Source organism: Aethalodelphis obliquidens, unplaced genomic scaffold (genome assembly GCF_003676395.1).
Source record: "Aethalodelphis obliquidens isolate GAN/ISIS:26980383/991018 unplaced genomic scaffold, ASM367639v1 scaffold27, whole genome shotgun sequence".
Classification (NCBI taxonomy): Eukaryota; Metazoa; Chordata; class Mammalia; order Artiodactyla; family Delphinidae; genus Aethalodelphis; species Aethalodelphis obliquidens.
The window spans coordinates 6459828-6484402 of NW_020837971.1; the positions used below are offsets into that span (position 1 = coordinate 6459828).

The 24575-nt window shown below is 34.3% G+C and overlaps 1 protein-coding gene across 3 annotated transcripts in view; it reads right to left on the minus strand.

Moving 5' to 3' along the window:
• Nucleotides 1-24575, minus strand: part of ORC5 (origin recognition complex subunit 5) — a 72436-nt gene that overhangs the window by 17137 nt on the left and 30724 nt on the right. For 2 of the 3 annotated variants that reach the window (XM_027123842.1, XM_027123844.1), the window contains exons 10-12: nucleotides 24072-24184; nucleotides 22304-22351; nucleotides 16124-16234 (exon numbers count right to left, since the gene is read on the minus strand). In XM_027123842.1, the coding sequence (XP_026979643.1) occupies nucleotides 16124-16234; nucleotides 22304-22351; nucleotides 24072-24184 (272 nt within the window). The remainder of the gene's footprint in view (nucleotides 1-16123; nucleotides 16235-22303; nucleotides 22352-24071; nucleotides 24185-24575) is intronic. The other variant, XM_027123843.1, reaches the window with a different exon arrangement.

Consider the following 24575-nt stretch of genomic DNA (forward strand, 5'->3'; position numbering starts at 1 on the left):
TGGAGTAAAACTGAAAAAATCAAATACAAAGATTAACTTATGGGTTCAACATTTTGAATCTCAAACATATTAATTTATGCCTAGATGAAAAATTCTGGAAAAAATATATGAAACTTTTGGAAAATTATTTCTATACATGTATAAGTACCAGAATACCCACCTTCCTCTCCATTACTGAATCCTTAAAATTATCTAATTTTTATTTCCCACTGCAGAGCCATGAAACTCTTGAGGACTTGGTCTAGGTACTGTGCATTCAAAGATGAATAGCATCATGGAAAATACTGATTTACTTCCTTGCCCAACGTTAAATGTTCACGACAAAATGATGAGGTCACATCTGCAGGCTGGCATTAATGTCTAAATATTTTGATATGGTCAGTAGGAATATGGCAAAGCCTGTAGACAGTAAGGGTACTCAGGACCAGACTCAGTTTTGTATTTGAGTGTGTGCAAACATAAGATAGAGGTGGAATCAGAGTCTTTCTCATCTGCTGCAGCAGCCGAGGATTTAGTAACAAAGAAAACGACACACAAGAGTCACTACTGTTGTTAAGACCCCAAATGAAGGAAGCGATTTAGTTCCAGCAAATAAGAATTAACTGGAATATTTTGCAGGCTATAAAATTGATGTCTTAGAAAGATTTAATCTTTGTTGGGGAAAAGCTCTGTAAATAATGGCAAAATAAATTTGAATATTTTGAAATCTTTTTTAGCACTGTCCAATTTACAGAAAGCTTTTCATCCAATTGAGCTAAAATAACCCTAAAACATATTTCATAAACAAATACTAACAACAAGCCTAGCCAGAAGAAAATATATCAAAAAAAAAATACAGGAGGACTTCCGGTCCAGATAACATGGCACAGATTCATATTTATGGTTCTTCCCTGCTAAGTGCAACTATAAACCCTGGAAATAACCTAAATAGCAACCAAAGGACTCTGAAAGGTGGAAAGAGGAAGGCAGACTGCTTAAGGACCCAGGAATGGAGGAATAATGTAGAGGCAGGAAGTCTGAAGAATCCCCACCCAACAGCACAAGGTGACCCAGGCTCAGCATCTCCTGACACCCAATCCAGAATAGAAAGCTACCCAGGTAGGCTTATTTCTCTCCTGGACTGAACAGGAGTCCTGCCCAAAGGCTGAAAGTTGTACGTTGTGTATCTGGCAAAACTATCCCTCATGAATGAAGTGGAAATAAAGACATTCTCAAATGAGGGAAAACTAAAGAATCCGTCACTAGCAGACCTACCTTTGAAGCATGGCTAAATGGAGTTCTTTAAACAAAAGGGAAATAATAAAAGAAGGAACCTTAAACATCAAGACAGAATAAAGAACAATGGAAAGAGCAGAAGTATGGATAAAGTAGACTATCGCCTCATGAGTTTTCTAAATCATATTTGATTAAAAACTGACACCATCTGATAATCAAGACAATGATATTTAAAAAGTGGGAAAGTTAAAATAACGTAAACGTAAGTAAGGTTATCGTATTTCATTGGAAGTAGTAAAACATTGATACCACTTACAGAACTAAACATGCAATTACCATATTACCCAGAAATTGCACCCTTTGGGCATGTTCACACAAAAACCTGTATATGAACATTCATAGTAGTTTTATTTGTGACAGCCAAAAACTGGAAAGAACCCAGATACCCTTCAATGGGTGAATGGTTAAACAAACTGTATATTCCATATCATGGAATACAACCCAGCAGTAAAAAAGAATGAACTACTGGTACATGCAACAATTTGGATCACTCTCAAAGGAATTAATTATGCTGAGTGAAAAAAAAAAAGCCAACCTCTAATGTTACATACTGTATGATTCCATTTATACAAACTCTTGAAATGACAAAAATTTTAGAGGTGGAGATTAGTGGTTGCCAGGGATTAGAGGAACAGGCAAGAGAGAGGTGGGTGTCATTATAAAAGGCGGGGTCCTTGTGATGGTAGAACTGATATATCGACTGTGGAGAGAGATACACAGACCTACACACAGAATAAAATTTCAAATAACCAAATATGCACAGACATACACAAAAATGAATATATGTAGAAGTGGAAAATTTGATTAAGATCAGTAGATCGCATTAATGGCCATTTCCTGGTTGTGAAACTGGGTGAAGGGCATGCAGCAAGAAAGAGCCCTTATTATCTCTTTCAACTGCACATGCATCTACAGCAACTCAAAAAAATTTCTTGATTAAAAAATAACACTGCTAAAATACACAAAATATAGAGGGCTTTGAGAAAGACCTTATAAACTGCCAGAAGGCATTTTATCTCAAAATATTTAAGGACCTATGAAGTAGATACTTAAACCTACTCATAGAAATAAAAACATTTTTTGACCTTTATTTACAGGGATTTTAAAGAAACTATTTGATAAAATATTGTTCAAAGTGGGCAAGTGTGAGAATATTATTTCAATATTGATAGGTCACTGGGGTGAGGCTATATGGGTTTTTAAAAGTTCATAGATTACAGATTTTCCCACTGAAAGCCAGATAATTAGTTGTGACTTGTGGTTCAGCCACAAGGAGGATTTGTAGCTGCTGGTTTCATGCTGTGAGCCCATAAAAATACCACAATGTTGCTCCAAACCTGTGGCTAGTACAACTTATCACCTCCTCTAAAGCATAGAAGGATTACAGCAAAACTGCTATTATATAAATCCCAACCTCAGTGTTCTACATTTCCCCAAATTCTACCTTTTATTTCTATTTTTTTCAATGGTGAAAGTTTTGTTTTTGTTTGTTTGGAGGCTACAGCAACCAAATGCACTTCAAAACTTATTAAATACTAAAGTGTTCCACTATAAAAATTATTATGAAATAAAATTATGAGCTAGCCCATCAGGACTGGAATCCTTGGAGATCAATGCCTCATTTCACAGATGAGAAAACAGACATCATAAAAGGATGACTGGCATTATCAGCCCCTAGTCAGTCACCCCTAACAAATTAATATGTTGGACATGTTAGCAGATGTTTCAAATTATTAATCCAAAAGTCCCAATGAAAAAGAATATAACATATATACCATGCAAGAGGTTTACCAGAAAACATTTTAGAGTCGTGACACACTTTAAATTAAGTACTTAATCCTAAGAATATTTAACATATTAAAAATGCTTAGCCAAAATAATGCTTCATTTTGGGTGCTCATGAATATTAGAAGGTGGTCTGCCAAGACTATGACTACTGTAGTAAAGATCCCAGTCAGTGCTTTTATCTTTTCTGCTACTGCTCTTCAAAGTTCCTGAGAATGACACATATGTAACTGGCATTCACTCCTGAATGGTCAGTTCTACTGAATATCAGTGACCATGGGTAATTAGTAGTATAGGGAGTGGAACTTGTTATTGAGTCCAGGTTCTATAGTTTAGATATAGACATCGACAGGTCTGTATCTACAGGCTATAGATATAGGTGTTGTACTAGGCACTTTATTTTATTTTATTTTTTTAACATCTTTATTGGAGTATAATTGCTTTACAATGTGTACTAGGCACTTTGATTCCTTCAGTCCTCACAACAGCACAGCCATGAGTTAGGCTCTTTTTCGAGAAAAGGAAACATCTTCAGAGAGGTTAGTAAATATTCAAGATCACTGAGCTAATAGTGGTAAGAGTTACACTGGATTTGAATACCATCTGAATTCAAAGCTTATACTCCTTACACTACCCCAAAGGGAGATGCAGAATATAGGGAAGAGATCATCTTATTGAGACAGACTAAGGAAAGCATTACAGAAGAAGGCACCAATAAGGAAAAGTGAGTAAAAAGACAACTCTGAAAGCATTTCACAATGAAAGGGGATACTGTGAGTCTGCTGGAGGTTAGAAACCCAGCAGCAAAGACACTGCAGATAAAACAGAGGAAAAAACTTAAATGAAATTGTAGCAAAAAGGATACAGAAATATCTCAACAAAGGCAAATGTCCTGCCCCAGGGATACAGGTAATAGCCTTAAGAATTAACAATCAACAATCCTGTGAACAAAATTATCAGATATGAGAGGTTTGATATTACCAAAGTAATATTAATGTGGAATTTATTAACCTTATGACATTTAAACTTTTCATAAATCAAACTGCATATTATATTAGACATAAAATTACTGTTTTTAAGGTTTAATTTTTAAAAGATAAATTAAGGTGGAGGAAAAAGCACAATTTCTTAAAATCTGAAATTATTAGACAACACTGAAAATGGTATCCCAACGCAAAACTTCCTATACATTTGTGGATTAAAGATAATTTACCAAAAAAATTCATGACTATAAATCATACAAAATATATAATAGTTGAATAAATTAAAAGTTAGCATACACATTAAAAATGTTAAAGCAAAGATATGAAAAGGTCTTTCCTGAAACACTGGAATAATTGTCAAGAAATACCATTTTAATTACCTAAGTAAATTTAAATTTCTGTGGGGAAATTATTACTCCTCTTCTTGGTTTCTATTACCTGTAAAAACATATTCCTTTGCCAATAATTTTCAGACTTTAGGGAAGTATACACTGTTTTCCACAGCTGTTTTTGTTGTCTATTGTATCAAGCTCAAATTCAAATGAATGAAATTCAACTGACAAAAAATTAGCCTAGAAAATGGGTTTTCTTTTTCAAAGTGAGGGTTTAGATTTTGTGCTAGGAAATACAGAATAAAGTTTAAAAAGAAAGTTGTACAAAAAGTCAGTCTCTTTACCTCTAAGTTTTAGCCATGTTTCCACTGATGTTTCTCCTCAAAATATAAATTCTGGTTTTTACTCCTTGGTTTAAAATCAACAAACAAAACTAAAAATCTGAAGCATCTTGCTATCAAAGAGAATAATATTTCCGTAGTCTTTATACACACACACACATATACATACATAAACATATAAATGTAACATATTGACACTAATTAAAGGATTTTATTTTACTTTAGCTTAAAATAATCAGTCTACCTAATTCAAAAGCCAAAATATTTATTTTTTTCCCTCTAGCACCTATGTCATGACTGAGGCATTCACAAAGAAAAATAAAAGCTAAAAACCTCCTTAAACATAAAATGTTTTAAAATTTACATCTTTAATGGGGTTCTACAATATTTGCTAAGTTAATCTTTGCTCTGTGTACTATTATGTTCTTTGTTCTCATCCATCTAGGGGATGAGCTGATTATTTATGTCTTAACAATAGGAGTTCATGTACCACAGGGAGGATTTTTTTTCTTAATCCGAGAGGCAGTCACTAACAAGCTTCAGCTGGAAGTGCTTGATGTTAAAACAGTGTGAACCTGTTCCTGGGCTAATAAACTATGTTCTTTCTGCCAACAAAAGGAAATCAATTTACAACTGTAATTAAATTTTAACACGCTCATTATTTTTATACTTTCATAGGTTAGTATATATGTCAACTGATTTGTGAAATATCCTATCCTGCTTGTTTTGGAAGAGCTTTACAATCTGAAACATTAAATTATTTAAATAAAAAAACATGTCGGTGTATGAGGTCCACCCAACCCAACAAGCAACACATTTGATCTGATTTCAGGCAATGTGATAATTCATGAACACATGGCATATATCAAGAAGAGTTCAACTGACATTTTTATGCATACAAAGGAGAGGTGGTGAGTGCAGCAACGGAAGGGAGGGAAATACTCTCTTTTATTTTAACTTATTTTAAAGTAATTCAACTTAAAAATCATCACAGTGGGGCTTCCCCAGTGGTGCAGTGGTTAAGAAACCACCTGCCGATGCAGGGGACACAGTTCAAGCCCTGGTCTGAGAAGATCCCACATGCCGCGGAGCAACTAAGCCCGTGAGCCACAACTACTGAGCCCGCATGCCACAACTACTGAAGCCCATGCACCTAGAGCCATGCTCTGCAACGAAAAGCCACCACAATGTGAAACGCGCACCGCAACGAAGAGTAGAGCCCGCTCGCCACAACTAGAGAAAGCCTGTGTGCAGCAACGAAGACCTAATGCAGCCAAAAATAAATAAGTAAATAAATATATTTTAAAAAAAGCATCACCGTGAATTTGTATTAAAAAAAAAGGGCAGGGAACGGACTGTTACTCTTCAAAACACTCAGATAAACAAAAAGTGATATGAATGTTTATACCTAGAGGAACTAAAGATAGCACCTCTAATCTCTGGAACTTTTTAGCATACAGATGACTGCAGATCTTTAGTATCCAGGAAGACCTTAACTTCATGCTTAGAAGAATGCGAAGTCATTCATTCAATGAGTGAATCCCATGTTCAAGGCACAGTGCAAGAGACACAAAAATGAAGACAAAGTCTGTGCCCTCAAAGAATTCAGGGTATCAGGTGAGACAAACATATAATACAATGGCAATAACACAATATGAGTGCTATACTAGTGATATGGATAAATCCAATTACCTGACTTTAGAAAAGGTAATGACTAATAGGAAGGGAGGCAAAATGTGAATTCACTGAGAAATGGCATTTGGGGGGTGGACCACGAAACGTAAAAGAGAGTTCAACAGTGGGGAGGACGGCACATGTAACAACACAACAAGGCAAACGGGTGTGCTTTCAGCGAGGAAAGCACCTTACTGTGAATGGTGTACAAGATGAATAAAGACAGTGGCAGAAAATAGTGCCAGTCTCTGAAGGGCCTCACAAGAAATGCTATGAAATGTAGACTTGGTTCTGTAGATAACGCAACTCACTAAAAAAGCATAAGCAGAAAAATAAAACCATATTTATTTTTTAAGATTTTTGCTGATGACTGTATGCAAAATGAATTTGAAGATGTCAGTGTCAGGGAGACCAGTTAGGACAGTGTTGCAATGGTCTAACTAAGAAGTAATGAAGCTGTGGATTTAAGGCAATGGCAGTGGAGGTGGGAAGACAGGAATAAGTTTGAGACATTTGTGTTTAGGAAGAAAAACAGACTGGGCTTGCTGAACAACTAAGTGAAGTGAAAACAAAAGAGGGTTCAGAGACAATTTTTCCATTTAACGAAACTAAAAACTAGAAACTGTATTATCTTTGTTTTTCTAGTACCTAACATTGTGCACGCCACGAAGTATGTGCTTAGTAAAGGATGAACAAGTAAATGACAAGTTTTGAAACTTAGGTAAGGCTGAAAAAATCACAGGAAAAGGTTTAGAGAATACTTTGGTTTTGGATATATCAGGTGTTGATAAACATGGCACATTCAGGTCTGATTGTTCTGTTGGCAATCTGGGTCCAGAGATAGAGAAAAAGGACTAGAAATACAGAATTCAAAAGTTATCAGCAAAGGATTTCCCTGGTGGTCCAGTGGTTAAGAATTGGTCTTGCAATGCAGGGAAAGCCGGTTCGATCCCTGGTCGAGGAACTAAGATCCCACATGCCCGCACACTGCAACTACTGAGCCCGCATGCTCTGGAGCCAGTGTGCCACAACTAGAGAGAAGCCCACACACCGCAACAAAGAGCCCGGGTACCGCAACGAAAGATTCTGCGTGCTGCAGCTAAGACCCAACACGACCAAAAAAATATATCAGTAAATAAGTATTAAAAAGAAAAAGTTATCAGCATACACATAGCATTTGAAGCCAAGGGAATACATAAGACACTCCCAGATAAACCTAGTTCCCCTTCTTATTCCTAATTATTGGAAATTCAGCTCTCCACCACTATTCAGTGGCCAAGGTGAGAGAACACCTTAGGTTCTAGAGGTGACTTGGGAACAAGGACCTTAATTTCTCATCTAGGGGAAAGGACAAGGACTTGGTGTAGCACTAGCTCATGAAAAATGTCCACTATGGGCAGATGAGGCCAATATCCTCCAAAGGACTCAGATTAGTTGTGAGCTGACAAGGAATCAGGACAATTTCTCATTGGAAACCCCCTTAAGCATCAACATTTCTTTTAATCAACTTTTTACAGAGTATTTTAAAACGTAGTACACATTTCCATAATGTAGATTTTTTCCAAATCATTTAACTCCTAAATTGTTCTTATTAAAACTCCTATCCTCATTAAAACAATCCAGTCATAAAGCTCTAAGGTATGCATTTGCCTATATAGTCTCTGTACTAACAGATTTACTTGGATAGTCATGTATAAGCACATACCATATAAACTTTTTTGTCGGTGCTTTCAGCAAAATATTTGCAAAGTCAAATAAAATTTATTGGTGTTCAATATTTTTCCCCAAAAATTGTGAATAAAGGGTATACATTTGGTATATTTATTAGAAAGGTAGTCATAAAATATTGCCTACAAAAGGTTCCAAGATATTATTTTATTCAACAGTTGAAAGCATAATTTATGCAGTATATCTACCCCTTAGGCAGTATTTTACATGTCACCCTTAAGCAATGGTTCCATTTCTCTAGAGTTCAGTAAACATGCCTACTGCTGGGCTGATACATTCACTGAAGAAATTTAACACCAGATTTAGGGAAGCCAGGAGAAAGGTAGGGGTAAACACTGTCCTTTTACAAATGAAAATGAGAAAGATTCTATCCCTGGGCAACAGAGTAAAATATACTTGTGCTTTTTATTACCCTTGGTTATACTGAGTATTCCTTACAACAATAGTGCAGCTGGTGAAAATCTTAGTTCAGCTTTACTCTTTCCAAATATGAAGCACGACAAAACGGTTTTTAAAAAGTCTCCTGAGATAGACACCTACTACAGAGTGGTCTGAGAGGCAGAATGGTAATACATCCACACCAAGGGCAGTAGGAGATTTCAGAATCTAATTTACTGCACCAGTGGAGACACAGCATCACGATGGTAAGGTTCTTCCCTGCTAGAGAAGAGCCCGCCTCTATCAAACAGCACCCCTGCTGACCTATTCATCAGCAAAGTAGGCATTAAGTAAGGCTCTTGCACTATCTATGGAATGGAATGCCTCACAATTTCAGTTGTCGTTAGAAAAAAACATAGTAAGATTATTAGAAAACGTTAGCGTTTCGGATATTTCCTGTGATTTACATAATATACCTTAATGGCATCAAGCATTTCAGTTGTATATTATAGAGACACTGGAATGCTGCTACAAGTCAAATGAAACAGAAAAATTGCAAAAGAAGAGCTTTTCACATTTTCTAATAATCTAGTAACCAGGGAATTTGTTTTTAGGAAAACTGCCCCTTTTGTTCACCAACTTCATTATCTATAAACTAATTCTCATACTTAAATCACTTCGTATGAATATCTTATATAGCTAGATTTTAGGATATTACGTTTCATATTTACAAGGTTCAAATTCTTATCTAAGCAATATATGCAAAGGATAGTACTTCATCAACTATGATTTCTGAAGTTCCGTGATTGTCATTTGATAAATATAATTACCTTTTAAAAAATATAAACCAAACAACTATAGTTTATATAATACACAAATTTTTTAAGATAAAGATGTTTTATAAGTCTATAAAATGAGTTTATTTGGTTAAAGTACTTTTGGTTAAAAATCTATAAAAGTAGTTTGAAATACTGCATATAAAAGAGTGACATAATAACTTTTAATCATAAGGTATCTGAAATGCAGCCATGTAACTTTAAGAAAAGCCACTTAGTTTATAATATGCTATGCATAATACACTACTTACTGTCCATAACTTAAGTTTCAAGTTTTAACTGATGGTTTGATACCAATGTCATAATTTAATTATTAACCAAATTTAGTTATGACATAGGCATCAAACAACTGTGCTCCATAACACTAAGTTCAAGGAATGTCAGAATGAAAATTTCAACAAATAGGTTTGTTATTTTACTTGGAAGAAGACATTTAAATATCTATATTATCAAATATCATGGACTACTGAGGTGAAAAATCCTATTTTTATATATTCACTTTACAAATTTAAGTATTAGTTTTCACTTCAAGTATTTAGGTATTAGTTCCTTCAGCATGAATTAATTTTTTTTTTTAACTCTTGTATAATCTGGAAGTTGCACACAATACTAATGAAGGGCAGAGGAAGCCACAGACTGACCATAAGGTCCCTGAGGGCAAGAACTGCATTTTCTTGACTTTTGTATTCTCTTTACATAACACAGAGCATGGAACATAATAGGCCCTTAATAAACATCTGTTAAATGAAATTTTAAGCAAAGAAAACTTTAATTCCAACTACGGGAAAAAAGATCAATACTGACTGTGAATTTGAATTAAATTACATTTAAACACTTTTAATTAAATAAATACGGACAAAATCCCTTCACCTTAAAAAAAACCTGAAAATTATATAAATGTTCTATACATCTACCTATAGCTGAAGAAAAATGCCAAGTCTGTTTTTGGTTGAATACATAAATGTAACCAACCCTAAAATTTATAGCAAAAACATCTTCCTACAGCTATAGTAAACTAGAGATTAAGCGTCTACTTCAAAAACTTCCATACGTAAAATAACTAAATCATTTTGCTTTCTGATTAATGATAAATTCATTTCAAAAATACCAAAATAGGGCTTCCCTGGTGGCGCAGTGGTTAAGAATCCACCTGCCAATGCAGGGGACACAGGTTCAAGCCCTGGTCTGGGAAGATCCCACATGCTGCGGAGAAGCTAAGCCCATGCGCCACAACTACTGAGCCTGCACTCTAGAGCCCACGAGCCACAACTACTAAAGCCCGCACACTCTAGGGCCCGTGCTCTGCAACAAGAGAAGCCACCGCAATGAGAAGCCCGCGCACCACAATGAAGAGTAGCCTCTGCTCGCGGCAACTAGAGAAAGCCCGCGTGCAGTAACAAAGACCCAACACAACCAGCCAAACAAACAAACATAAAATTATTTTAAAAACCCAAAATAATTAGTTTAAATATATCCTTACCACAAACCAACACTTAAAAGAGCAAAAAGCATAAGGTTAACTAAATGCTATTACAATTAATGCAACACTTGTGGGAAAAGATCAAGTTGATTTATGACTAAAAAATTAAACTGATATAACAAACGTAAGTCCAAATATATTCTAATATATAGTATCATGATGTGAGTTCAAAAGAAAATGGAAATGTGTATTTTTGAAAAAATATATATATTACTACACTTTGCTCCATAATGCTTATTTATACTCTTGAAAATAAATTTAAAAGGACATTTTAACTTAAATTTTTTTCTTATTAAATTATGCACAACTAAATAGGAAACGATTCAGAAATTAAATATTACTGAAAAATACAACTTGTCAATTTGGTACACAGAACTAAAGAACTATGCTCCTTTTCTCATTTTTCACTTGTTTCTTGAAATTAATTCAGAGTGCACTGTTTCTTACAATTAATAAAAAAAAAAACTTATTATTTTAAACCTCCCAAACTGTAGAATTACAGTGAATTACCTTCAAGAGTAATTTCTCAAAATGCTAACTGATCAAATAAAATCAATAATAATATGTGATATAAGTATATGTGTAATTGAATGTCCTTAACTTTTTAAAGATAATTTTCCTTTTAAAAGTCACTTTAGAAACCTGTACCAATAATTTCAGAAATAAACTCTTCAGCAATTTTATCCTCTGGGAAAATATACAGCAATATGGCTTAATATTTCATTTTATTTTAATTTAATTTTATTTATTTACTTATTTTTGGCTGCGTTGGGTCTTCGTTACTGTGCACGGGCTTCCTCTAGTTGCAGGGAGTGGGGGCTACTCTCCGTTGCGGTGCGTGGGCTTCTCATTGCGGTGGTTTCTCATTGCGGAGCACGGTCTCTAGGTGCACGGGCTTAGTTGCTCCGCGGCATGTGGGATCCTCCCGGACCGGGGCTTGAACCCATGTCCCCTGCATTGGCAGGCGGATTCTTAACCACTGCGCTACCAGGGAAGTCCCAATATTTTAAAATAAATGATATATCTGACAATCTTAAAGAACTGTTCTCCTACTGCCTTCACCTAACTACAAGAGTATGGAGGGGGTAGGCCAGGTTGAGTAAGAGAAGATACAGAAATATCAAAACAATGAAATAAACAATTCAAAAGTTTCCAAACAATTTATCATTTTTCTTCAAGACAAAAAAAGATAAATTAAAAGCATAACCTGGTTTTAATATACTTTTGAAAAAAAGGCAATTCAATATTTTTTAAAGATAATAAATGGTCTTCAAAAATGTATCTCATAACTAACTTTTGAAGGTAATACCTACACAAATTACCATTTCTTGCTTATAAATAAATGGTATTCTATTTATATTCTACCACTTATAAATAAATGGTATTCTATTTACATTCTATTCGTGCTGACAGGAGAAAAGAATGAAAACACCAGAATTAATGATTCCTCATTCATGAAGTTTAGGTATATATAGAAAGGCTACATTTATTTTATTTGAATGAATTTTTTAAAATGACCCATGATCATGAATGTAAAATTGTATAAAGATTTGGATAAGATGAATAAAGAAATTGAGAAGAATGCCAACTACAATACACTACTATTACTCAACTATTATGAATTTGACTATTATTCTCAATTGGACTTTTTATAATATTAGAGATTCCTTAAGCTACTATTTTTATAACTTCACGACAGAATAGATTTAAACAGATTTAAATGAATGTGATGGAAATAAAATTTTGCTTCAAAAGGATTTTGAATGTATATACCACATTTAATCAATTTACTATATGTGAAAAATTATACATAATTATGTAACTGGTAAATGAAGCTATAAAATAACACATTACTGTAAAGCAAATCCTTAAAACAGTTGCAGTTAGACAAGATGAATAGAAAAATAATACTTTACCATCTCATATAGATATATTATAACCAATAAAAAGCAATTTGGTTCCAGGTGGAAAATATTCATGCTAAACAATTCCTTACCAATTTTATTTACATTTTCATGAAATTGTAAAAGTGTGAGCGTGCGCACATAACATTAAATATCTTCAGGCAAATTTGTTTTGCAAATAAACTAATGTGTTAAATTAACAAACAGCTCTCTCTAAATATCAAAGGCAATATTAACAAGTAAAGCTAGGTTTTCCCGCTCATTTTAAAGCTAGAATGCAACAATATTGCCATCTAGTGTTCATATCAAGTACTTCCAATACAAATGTGGTCATATTCTTGTTTTGCACTTAAAAAATTAAGTGTGTATAGGTTAAATACAAGTTGTCATTCCTATGGGCAAGAGTACAGTTTTGATGGATAAATAAAAGGAGAAAAATAGAAAACGTCACTAAGAGATAATGGGAAGAAAAAATATAAGGCACGTGGGATAAATACCTTTCTTTTGGATGCAATTTCTGCCACATTTTGTTTTTAAACATGGTATATGTTATCTGATTTTCTTTGGTACTCTACTGACCAAACAAAAGTAAAGGTAAACTTCCTAGGGCTAGTTATACAGTCACCCCTCAGTAACTGCTGGGGATTGGTTCCAGGATACCACCCACCACGCCTCCATACCAAAACCCAAGGATGCTCAAGTCCCTTATATAAAACAGCATAGTATTTGCACATAACCTATGCACATCCTCCCATACACTTAAACCTTCTCTAGATTACTTATACTACCTACTACAATGTAAATGCTATGTAAATAGTTGTAAATTCTATGTAAATAGTTGCCAGTGAGGCAAATTCAAGTTTTGCTTTTCTGAACTTTCTGGATTTTTTTTTCCTGAATATTTTCAATCTGTGGTTGGTTGAATCTGTGGATACAGAACCTACGAATATGGAGGGATGACTCTAACTATCCCTTTGTACCGCCCCCCGGCCCCACCTGTGTCCCAAATGAAATCACTGAGATCAAGTCCTAAATGATTTCTCATCAAATAAACATAAGTTCATTTAAAGCAGTGTTTTAAATATACAAAATTTATTTTGATTACTGCTAGTTAGAAGAGATAAAGAATAAAAAGACTGAGGTTGTTAACGCTGAAAAGAATTTAGCTTCATTAAAAATTAAGATACATTTGGGGCTAAATTGTTTAATTACAACATTATAGGCATTATAGAAAACAAAGACTGGTGACATTGTTCATCTATAATCAAAGCCTCAGAGTAGCTAGTAGATCTCTAAATCAGCAGCCTATCATTATTTTTGATTGTCCATCCCTATAAACCTAGACCTGCTGCTAGGAAATGCTCTACCAATGTTAGGTACCATATGTAAGGTGTGACGTGTGGTGGTGGCAGTATTAGTACTGGATCACAACTACAATGACTGCTACTACTGCTACAGTATAACCCCGCTTACTTTCAACTAATCTGGTGTGACACTTCACAACTGTGTCTTGCTTTTTTTCCTAGTCCCACACCTTTGGTCATATTATCCTCCCTCTTAGAGCTCTATAAATTCTATCCATTGGAAACAAGATGTCAGCTAATTTTACTATTATTTTTCCTTTTTTATTTACTCATTTTTGTACAACGAACATGTCGTATATAAATTAGAAACATTTAAAGAAAAAAATCCTACTGATTCTCTATAGCCCGGCCCCATTTTTCACCTTTCCTGTGATACCTTCAAGTTCTCTCCTCTTGTCCAATCCAAAAGTGATCTCTTTCTACTCTAAACTTCTCAGCAGCACTATCTAGCATTCACTTACAGCCTTACAATATTACTTCTATGTACATGTTTTTTTATCCCCCTCCCAGAATAAATTATAAGCTCTCTGGAAGAAAGAAATGCACATTTATTATCCTTCTTTGTGTCTCCCACAAACATAATTTTTGGGAACCCAAGAAATATTAATCACATGTGATACAAACACCTTTCTGCTCTGTTTAGAAGCACTGTCTCCTTCACTTCCCTAGGCTTTAATTCTCAAAGATTTACTCATTTTGTCATGGTGGGAAAATCACTTAATCTCTCTGAGGCTCAATTCCTTACAATAAAGATCATAATACCTGATGTCTATTTCAGTTATTGCAACAGCAAAAACAAAACAAAAACCTCACATGTTATATGTAGAAAGCTACTAATAAAATGTACAGTTTGACTAAAAATTAATTTCAGACAAAAGCATTTAACTATGTATATACACATGCATACACACACACACACGGCAAAAAAATCCCTGTAATACAGATTAAAACTGAATTAGATTTTTAAAACTATCAGCATTAGGGCTACCATCCACCTACTCATCTAGCTAGTTATTTACGTAACCTAATAACTCACTAGACTACCCTTCTTCAAAAATGTAATAAATGTAGACACAATTTTCTATAAAGTTGACTTACATAAAAAATTATCTAACTTTAATGTCGAGCACACTGAGAACACAGCTATTTTTGGTCCCCAAAGACTTCTTTAAATGAAGAATCAAAAGTTACTATCACGCATTAGATTACAAAGTCTAATACCCATTCAGGAACCAAATTTATTTGAAGTGAATTAAAATGTAAATGCTATTATTTACATGTTTTTCAACCTAAAAACATATACATAAAATAAAATGCTCACTGAAACATCTGAGGTGACTGCTTTTCAATAAATACTAGTTACATCATTTGGTTTTTCTTCTATCCATTCATACCATGTGCTAAGTGCTGTTTTTCTGGACCATTTAAGAAATCTACTGTAACTGCATTTTTAACAAATAGGTTTTTCTTAAATGTCACCTAAAAAAAGAACCTTAGCTACTTTATAAATGTCTTATTTCCTATTTTTATGCTACTGCTGCCCTCTAGTGAAAATTTTAAGAACTTAATCATTTTGGAAAATACATCATTTTTTAAAAAATGCATACTGTCAACTTGCAAAGTATATATATGAGGAATAAGAATATTATGGATTATTTTCTTATAAATACATTTCTAAATTTTTTCATTAAATTATATTTCTATATTATAATTCATCAATTTAATCATGAAGCCACTTTTTTATTTAATCAGCAAGATAATTATAATCATTTAAAAATTCCTTTATTGAGAAAAGAAAAAGACCAGAAACAACAAGTTGTTTCTATCATCAAATTATACCTTTAAATATATGCAATTCAGTAACACCCTCGAAAATTGCATATTTGGAATTTCAATTACTTACCAAGGATGTTGTTCATTATATAGTTAAATTAGTAACATATGCTGACCAAAAATCTAAATGCCTGGAACTCTACTGATCAAATTACCTGAAGAATTCCATAAAGGTAAAGATGATACATAATAACCGATCATTAACATTACCTGGGAGAAGATATTTGCTGTTGGAGCAACTCTGCTATCCACAATACTATATAATATTGCTAATAATCTGTCTAGTGGAAACGGTTTTGGTCCGAGGAGATGATTGCTTGTCTATAAGAAAAAAAGATCATGGATTTTCTTCTTACAGCAGAACACTCACTTTCTGTACTATAAATTCCAATAACAACATATTTACATTGTATATAGTTCCCCAAATAGGCTAATAAATCTAACTTGCAATCCCTAAAACTTTACCTGATATGATCATGATTTATCTTTCAACATTTTCTTCAAGATGTTCTGATTTACATCAACAAATATTAAAGGACTCACAAGTTACCCAGTCTAGGCCCGAACATCACCCCTATTTTGCTGTTGTAACCAGATGTTAAGTGACTTAGCCAAGTCATTTGTCAAGACAGTGTACAACCAAAACAAGGGTCTAGGCCCTAACCCCTAGACTAGAACTTACTACTAACTCCTCACCATTCCTCTTTGTGCCACTGCCTGAAAAATGTATTTGTTCAACATTAATAGTTCTAAAAAGATCAGTTATAGTAAATACTAGCTTAGAAAATGAATGCAGTGTTTCATAGTATGTGAATAAGCTGTCAGTCAGAAACAATGTAAAATTTATTAAAAATTTTTAAGATTGTAAAATGTTCATACTTGTCTACAAAGTCAATGGTACAATTATTTGTCATTAGAAAACTGCAGTGCTCAAGGGTCTATAGATAATTAGATAATTCTATTAGATAATTTTAGTAGCAATGTAATAATTTAAGTACTCTATATGAGCAAGGGCAAATAAAATAAGAAGCTTTATTTACAAGCATGGGAATAACTATTTCTTTAAAAGAATGACTGTAAGTAAAAAAAAAAAAACCTACTCAGAATTACAAAATGAAGTATTTACCTCAGCTATTTATATCTAAAACATAGTTTAGAAATCATTTTCCAGGTCTCAAAGTTTATATGCTTTTCTTATTAAATATTTCAAACATTTAGAAAAGAGATTCATAAATACCAATGCAACCACCCACTTTTATCACATCCAAACATTATGCAATTTGTACAAAAAAAAGCATTAGATCACATTACAAACTGAAGCCCCCTTGCATCCCTCCCACATACCACTCTCCCCTTCCCTCCCTAGAGGGAACCACCATCCAGAATCTGGTGTTTTTATCATTTTCATGACAATTTTTAAACTACTACTGCTATATATGTGTCCATAAACAATATACAGCATTGTCTGCATAATCTAATATCTCAAATAAATGATATCATTTTGGACATAGCACTCTACCAAACTGCTTTTTTCCTTCAACATTGTTTTTGAGATTTATTCATTTCGATACATGTAGCTCTAGTCCATTTTTAAATTACCCTACAGAATTCCATTTCATGACAAATCAGTCTACCCTAAAAAATTAATCCCCATAATTCATCACAAAGAATACTGTGATGGCCAATTGTGTGCATTTCTCCTTGCACACGTGTGAACTTCTCTGTGGGAATGCGAACTTCTCTGTGGGAATGCTCGATTAAAGTAGGGGGCAGAGAATGCTATGTGTTCATCAACACTGCTTCTTCTTGGGCACATAGGAAGACTACATGTCTCAGTCTCTCCTGCAGTTAGATGGACGCCATCTGATTGAGTTCTGGCCAACAGAATATGGGTGGCAGCGATGTGAGCTACTACCAAACCTGGCCTTTCAAACCACTGGATCCTTTACTCTTCTTTACCTTTGGTGACAACTTAAGAGGCCACCATGTTCCACTTGACATCACTATACCACCATAAAAAAGGCCCACATAACTCATATCCAACTGTGTCGTGAGCAATATATATATATATATACACATATGAGCAATACATAACTTTTATGTTAAGCCACTGAGGGTTAGGGAGTTTGTTTTTCACTACACCACTGTCCAACCTATCCTGAACAATGTAAAGTACGTTCACATATTAACTTTATTAGGTATGACCAACCTGCAGAACACGCAGCCTCTTATTCTTCCATATTATCACCAACACTTGGAATCATCAGACATTTTTTTAGTTTTGCCAAACTTAGAGTGTAAAATAATACCTCAGTGTTGTTTAAAGTTGCATTTCTCTCATTAGTGAATGAGGGTGATAATCATGTTACATGTTAGACATTTCCAGTTCCTTTTTGTATCGTTTTATCCATTTATCTACTGAATTTTTGCCTTCTTCTTATTAGTTTGTATGAGCTTTAAAAATCCTAGATATTAATCATTATCAGGTGTATGAGTTCAAGAACAGTGGTTAAACATCAAGGTAGGCTTTGGATTCAGAAGTCCTGGAATTGGATGCTGGTTCTACCACATTAACTATGTATTCTTGGGCAAGTTACTAAATTTCTCTTTAATATTCAGTTTCCTCATCTAGAAAATAAGGACAATGATAGCAACTACATTTATTAGGTCATTGTGAGAATTAAGTAAGATCATATGGGGAGCTTAACGATGTTTGGCTTATACTGCTCAATAGCTTTTATTATCATCATCATGATATACTTGTTTATATGTATTTTCTTTTCTACACAAATGCCTTGAAAACAGGAGATGTTTTATTTACCTTTTTCATCCCTAGCACTTGGGATTGTTAGTTAAATAAACGAATGGATGAAAGGATAATGAAGGAAATTGTATTAGAGGGAAGAAAGAAAACAATAAAGGTAAATGGTGAGCTATCTAAATGGAACTGGTGTCCCTGTCCTCATTAACACTTAGAAATGAATTGAGGTTAGTAAAAATTACCAAATTCCTGAAGTGTTGGGAATAAAGTGGGAGGCAATTCAGGCTGAGAATCACACTGTGAAATGCTGCTGACACTTTTCTGATTTTCACTTTTTATTTTGTGATTAGAAAACACATTTCCAATTTAAAATTAAAGTGTTCTAGTGCCATGGAGGGCATATGACATTTATCTTCTTCACAGAACTGATTCTGTATGCTATAAATGCAAACTGGCTTCCCACCTAGAGAGAAAGCCAAAGTGTGAGAAATACCTCACTAGATTTGCTATAGCTTATTAGACAAAATGAAAGTCTGTACGAATGGAAGAAATAAGCAAAAAAAGAAACCAAATAAATGAGATAAAATGGAATGAAAACTGGTATCAAGCCAAACCAAGAAAAACAGAGATGGGAAAATAAACTTAGAGTTATAGATATTTATACCAGAAAAACTAGGAACAATTAAAAGAAGTTTAACTGTGGGGAATGGGACTATGAGTGAGGAGAGGAAAAATGCTTTTTCACATAAACTAAGTGGCAGATAATCTGGTATCACATACATGCATTAGGTGAATTGAAAAGCAAAATCTTAAAAAATGAGTGTCAACTGAGGATATACAGAGAAAAAGAATTATCAACTGAAGATACATAACAGATTTAAAACAACTGTTATGATTATTATTCGTGTGGTTTGCTTTTAATGTTTGATGCCCTAATTGAGAGCTTCATGAGAGCAGAGACAATGGTTATTTTGTTCTCCACTACGTCCATAGCATCTAGCAGAGTGCATGGCATAGAGTAAGCATTCAATAAGATTTCAAAAAGAGAAGGAACAAAAATACAAAGAAACTACTAAGTGTACACAGATTTTAGTAACTAAGCTCAGATTTTAAAATGACATGAACCAAAGACAAAAGAGGCTAACACAAAAGTCAAATCTATAAGAATAACATCAGAAGAACTAGAGCTCACCTAGGACTAAAGACACCTTCACAGTGTCTTTGCTCATATGGTTGCCTCTGTCAAGATGTCTTCCTAGACTTGTACAAATCCACTCATTCCACAAGGATGGTCTAACGTGCCAGCTCTTTCACAGTCCTCACTGATCAGCACTAATATATCTCCCTCTTCAACATTCTTAAATAATTTTCTCTGTCTAAAGAATAAGGCCTAAAATTTTTAGCTTTATGTTCATTCTTTGGTTTCCTTCTTTCATTCATTCAATTTATTCATTTGTGCAATAAACACCCACCAATTACCACCAAGTGCCAAGATAACAGAGGTGAAGAGATGGGCTTTCTTACCTTAACTGGTGAGTAAGGAAATTCCTCGACAGTTTGGCCTCAATTGATTTTTCTCTGAAACTCACCATACGCTCCAGCCAATTTCATTATTTCTTGTATATACCCTATACTATCTTACCTCTGTTTCTTGGCTCAAATCATTTCCTCAACTAAAATGTCTTCTCCTCCCATCTTTGCATATTCCTGAGTGCCCACTCAAAATGCAAGCCCTACTACACATCCTTCCCTCCCTACCTCAGCCAGAAGTACTCTCTCCTCCTACCCATCCTTTATGACCCAAAGCAGCTACATACATACGAAAGAGGGTACAAAATCAATGATCTGCCTATAGTGGAGAGCCTAATCAGAGATGTCTCAGTGAAAGGGCATACTAGAAAAGTCTTTCCATGCCAAGCAAATGGATTTGGTGAGGAAATCTGCCTGCCAAACTCTAGCTCTGTGTGAATGGGAGAAAAAAGCCTTCCCTGAGACTTTTAACTAGAAGCCAGAGCTAATGCTGATGTGGGGGCAGAATTCACAATAGCTTTGTGGTCTGCAAGTCCCCAGGCTGAGAACTGAATTTCAAATGATCCCAGGTTACCAGTGTTCACAAGTGCTTGCAGAGAAGTACGTGTAAAACCTTTCAAAGGAACAAATCTCAGGCCTCAAAAATTAAAAGATTAAGTTCAGCCAACAATTAAAAATAATAAAATGTGCAGGAAACAGGACATTATGTGCCCAAATCAGCAAAAATAGAAAACGTGGAATTAGACTAACAAGGACTTCTAACACTGAAATATAAGACACAGAATATTAAAGTTTTTTTATGTTAAAGAAAAATATGAATAGGAAAAATATTAAAGTGATCAAATAGACTTGAAATGAACCAGTAAAACTTCTGAAGATTACACATAACATTACTGAAATTACAAAATTGATGTAAATAGCAGATCAGACAAAGGTGAAGAGAAAATAAGAACAGAGAACTGAAGAAATTACCCAGAATATAGCACACAGAGATGAAAGGGAATGAAGAATACAAAGACTTAAAAAACACAGATGGTAGAGTGAAAAGGTCTATCATAAGCCTAACCAGTGTCTCAGGAAAACATGTCAGAGAGAATGGAGGAGAGGCAATATTTGAAAAGTTAATGACTGAGAATTTACGAGAATTAAATAAAGGCATCATTATTCAAATTTAGGAAGCAAAACTAACGCCAAGTAAAAAGAAATTCAATCCCAGATACACTACAGAGAAACTGTAAGAAGACTAAATTAAAGGAGAAGAGAACTTGAAAGCAGCCAGAGAAAACAGAGGAATAACACAGGAATAAGAGACTCACAGCAGTGTTTTTTTTTTAGCAGTAATAAAGCCAGAAGACAGTAAAATAATGTCCTCAATTCAGAAGTGTATACTGAGCAAAACTGCTTTTAACAATGAAAGTGAGAAACAAAACTCACAGCTTCTACAGTGCAAAGTTTACAGTTCTAACTTCTCTATCTTCTGCCAGGAGAAACCGCAGTGGTTAAGATGTACAAGAGAGCTTAACAGTCTAAATGCTCCTTTTGGAAATTTCAACTTGCCCCACACCCCTACCTTCAAAGTTGCTTAGTGCTTCTAATTCCTAAGTTTTTCCAGATTCCTTGGCTCAAATCAGCTTCTTTTGGGGGTTACGTTTCAGCCTTCTCTGACGTGCTCAGTCACCGACATATCTATCTACTAGTCAATTCCAAATTTTACAGATCTCTCATCTGCTTAGTCCTTATTAGTTTAACCTTTTTAATTTCTTCAATGCCATCTTTGTGGTGTTGCAAAGGGGAAAGGAGGAAACTAAGCTATATTTAATTTAAAATTCCAGGGTGACCTTTTTCATCTATTAATTCACTAGAAAAATTTTGTGAACTCCCTTTTATCTCTAGAACCAGCTCACCTGAATTGTGCCTCCCCAATCACTGTATCCAACATAACAAAATACTACTACAGCATTATGATGGTACCATATCAATACAAGTAACTTCTTACATCCAAATGACTATGTAAATGCATACAATTATGCATTTATCAACTTCCTATAATATTCTAAATTTGTAAGTTTTTCCCATTAAAGAAATTACAACATAAATACCTTTTCGTGTTTCTTTAGAAAGTTGGTTTTCTTGATTTTCCCATGATGCTGCAATTAAGCAAAATAATTTTTAAGATGAAAGATAGTATTCCACAAAACCAGAAAGCATAATTTGTTTAAAACATGACACACATAAGAGTAACTTATGTATCTTAGGCTTTTTTATTTTATTCTATTTATCACCTAAAACATCACCTTAAAATACCACATATTTTAGGCTTTTTAAATCAATTTTGATTGTATACAGGATTACTTGTGCATGTAAAGAAAGAGGTTTCAAAATAAAAGTGATATTTCCTAAAAGAACTTATATTGATTTATTACAGCACATTTATTTCTATAAAAACAAAACTTCCAAAGATAAACGGGTTTTCAATTCATTCTGTAAGGCAGGCTGTCAATTCGCATAAAATTGAGAGCATTTAGTTAAGCACTTGGGATTCAATAGTAGGGAAAATATAGAGATGCAGTCCTTGCCCTCTTGAAACCAAAGACTAGTGGTAGAGATAGGCAAAACATAAACAGACAAAAATGTATTATATTTAATAATAAATCAAACTGCATATTATTTGTTTTCAAGAAGAAATTCTAAAATGAGATTTCTCCAACTAATATACATGCAGAGAGTCTCCTGAATGTTCTGGATAATGATGTATGGAGTACATGATACTATAGTAGGAGCTTCAGAACAATAAAGGAGTTACTACCCTTAAAATCATCCCCATCTCTCATATTTTTAACAAAACCTTAGTTAAATGTTTTTAAATGTAGAATTATTACCTAAGGTATACCTGAACTCTTCTGTGAAACTACCTACTTCACCCATTCAGGCTGTGATCTTAAAGTGAGAAGTCAAAAATAAATGATTAAAGGGGGAAAAAAAAGAACAGGTGGAATTTAAGCATGTAGAGATTGGAGAGGAAGGAATTCTAGATGGAGAAACCAATGTAAACAAAAGCTTGGGGAGTTGGGAAAAAACAGCTAAGCTCTGGAAACAGAAAAGTTAAGTTTGAATTTTTTTTATTAATCAGCTTGTAATTGGACTTGCTCAGGATGTGTAGCAAAATATATCTGGTTCCAAGGATAACTTTCACCCACTTGACATAATGCCTTGGTAAGAGAGTGAGTGTTACAGGGAGAACACCACACAGAGCACCTGAGTTCACTCTGGAGGAGAGCTGGTGTTTGCTTAGGTGGAAGGTGATTGAGGTAATGGCTCACGCATCCTAAAGAAACCCTTTTGGGAAGTTTAAGTGTGAGGAATGCTCCATTGATGGATAAAGTTCTGAGGGCCTCTAGATTTTCTTATCAACATTCATTTCAGGAATATTGTTTTTTGCTGTCATTTTCCGACTAATTTGTCTTTCAAAATTCAGCAAGCAATGCTACCCCCTCCATGAAGCCTTCTTTCCTCAACACTTCCCTGCAAGTTGTTTATCATATCATGCTTACTAGACACTAATACCACCCCTCTTTTTTAGCCTGTCTGCTCCAAGACTGTCCCCACCCCAAAAGTGGCACTCACTCACCCCCAATATCCTAAAGAAAGTTCTCAAATAACACTGTTGACTGGCAAAGGTAAAGTGAGAAATAAAGAATAAATGATTAAAGGAAAATAAACAAACAAAATCTTTAAAGAATGAGTCCTAAATACATATTTAGCAATCTCTTATTCTAATCTCTATCCCTTACAAATTTACAGGTGTTGAGGAATTTCAAAATATTCCCTAGATCTGCAAAAATAAAGTGAAAAAGAAATAATGATTACCTTAAGGAAAAACCTTTTGTCAGTTCTTGCTGGATTATAAGAAGCGAGGTATGCAGCAATGAGAATAAACTTAGAGTAATATGGAAGTTCCACGTGAGTATATGCAGAGAGACCTAGATAACAAAATACTTTTATGAAGGTATATAACGGGCTACCATTAGATTTTAAGTATCTCTTACCTTTTCTCACTTATCTTTTGACTTCCATATGGTACCCTCTAGTCAAAAGATTTTAAAGTGCCCTGAGCTTAAAGTGCCATGATAATGACGGTGGTGGGGAAAACATTATTGTTAATGATATGCTCTGCTCATTCTGTTAGTTTTGTTTGGCTCCGCCTCTTCTAAAGTCCTGCCCTTCAAAGCCACACTCTCCATTAAACCTTCCCTGATGCTCCCCTACCACACCAAAAGAGAAAATTTGTCTCTACTGTGAATTCCTACTTCGTGTACCTTACTTATGATCCACATAAATTTATACCTTATATAAAGAATTAATTAAACATAA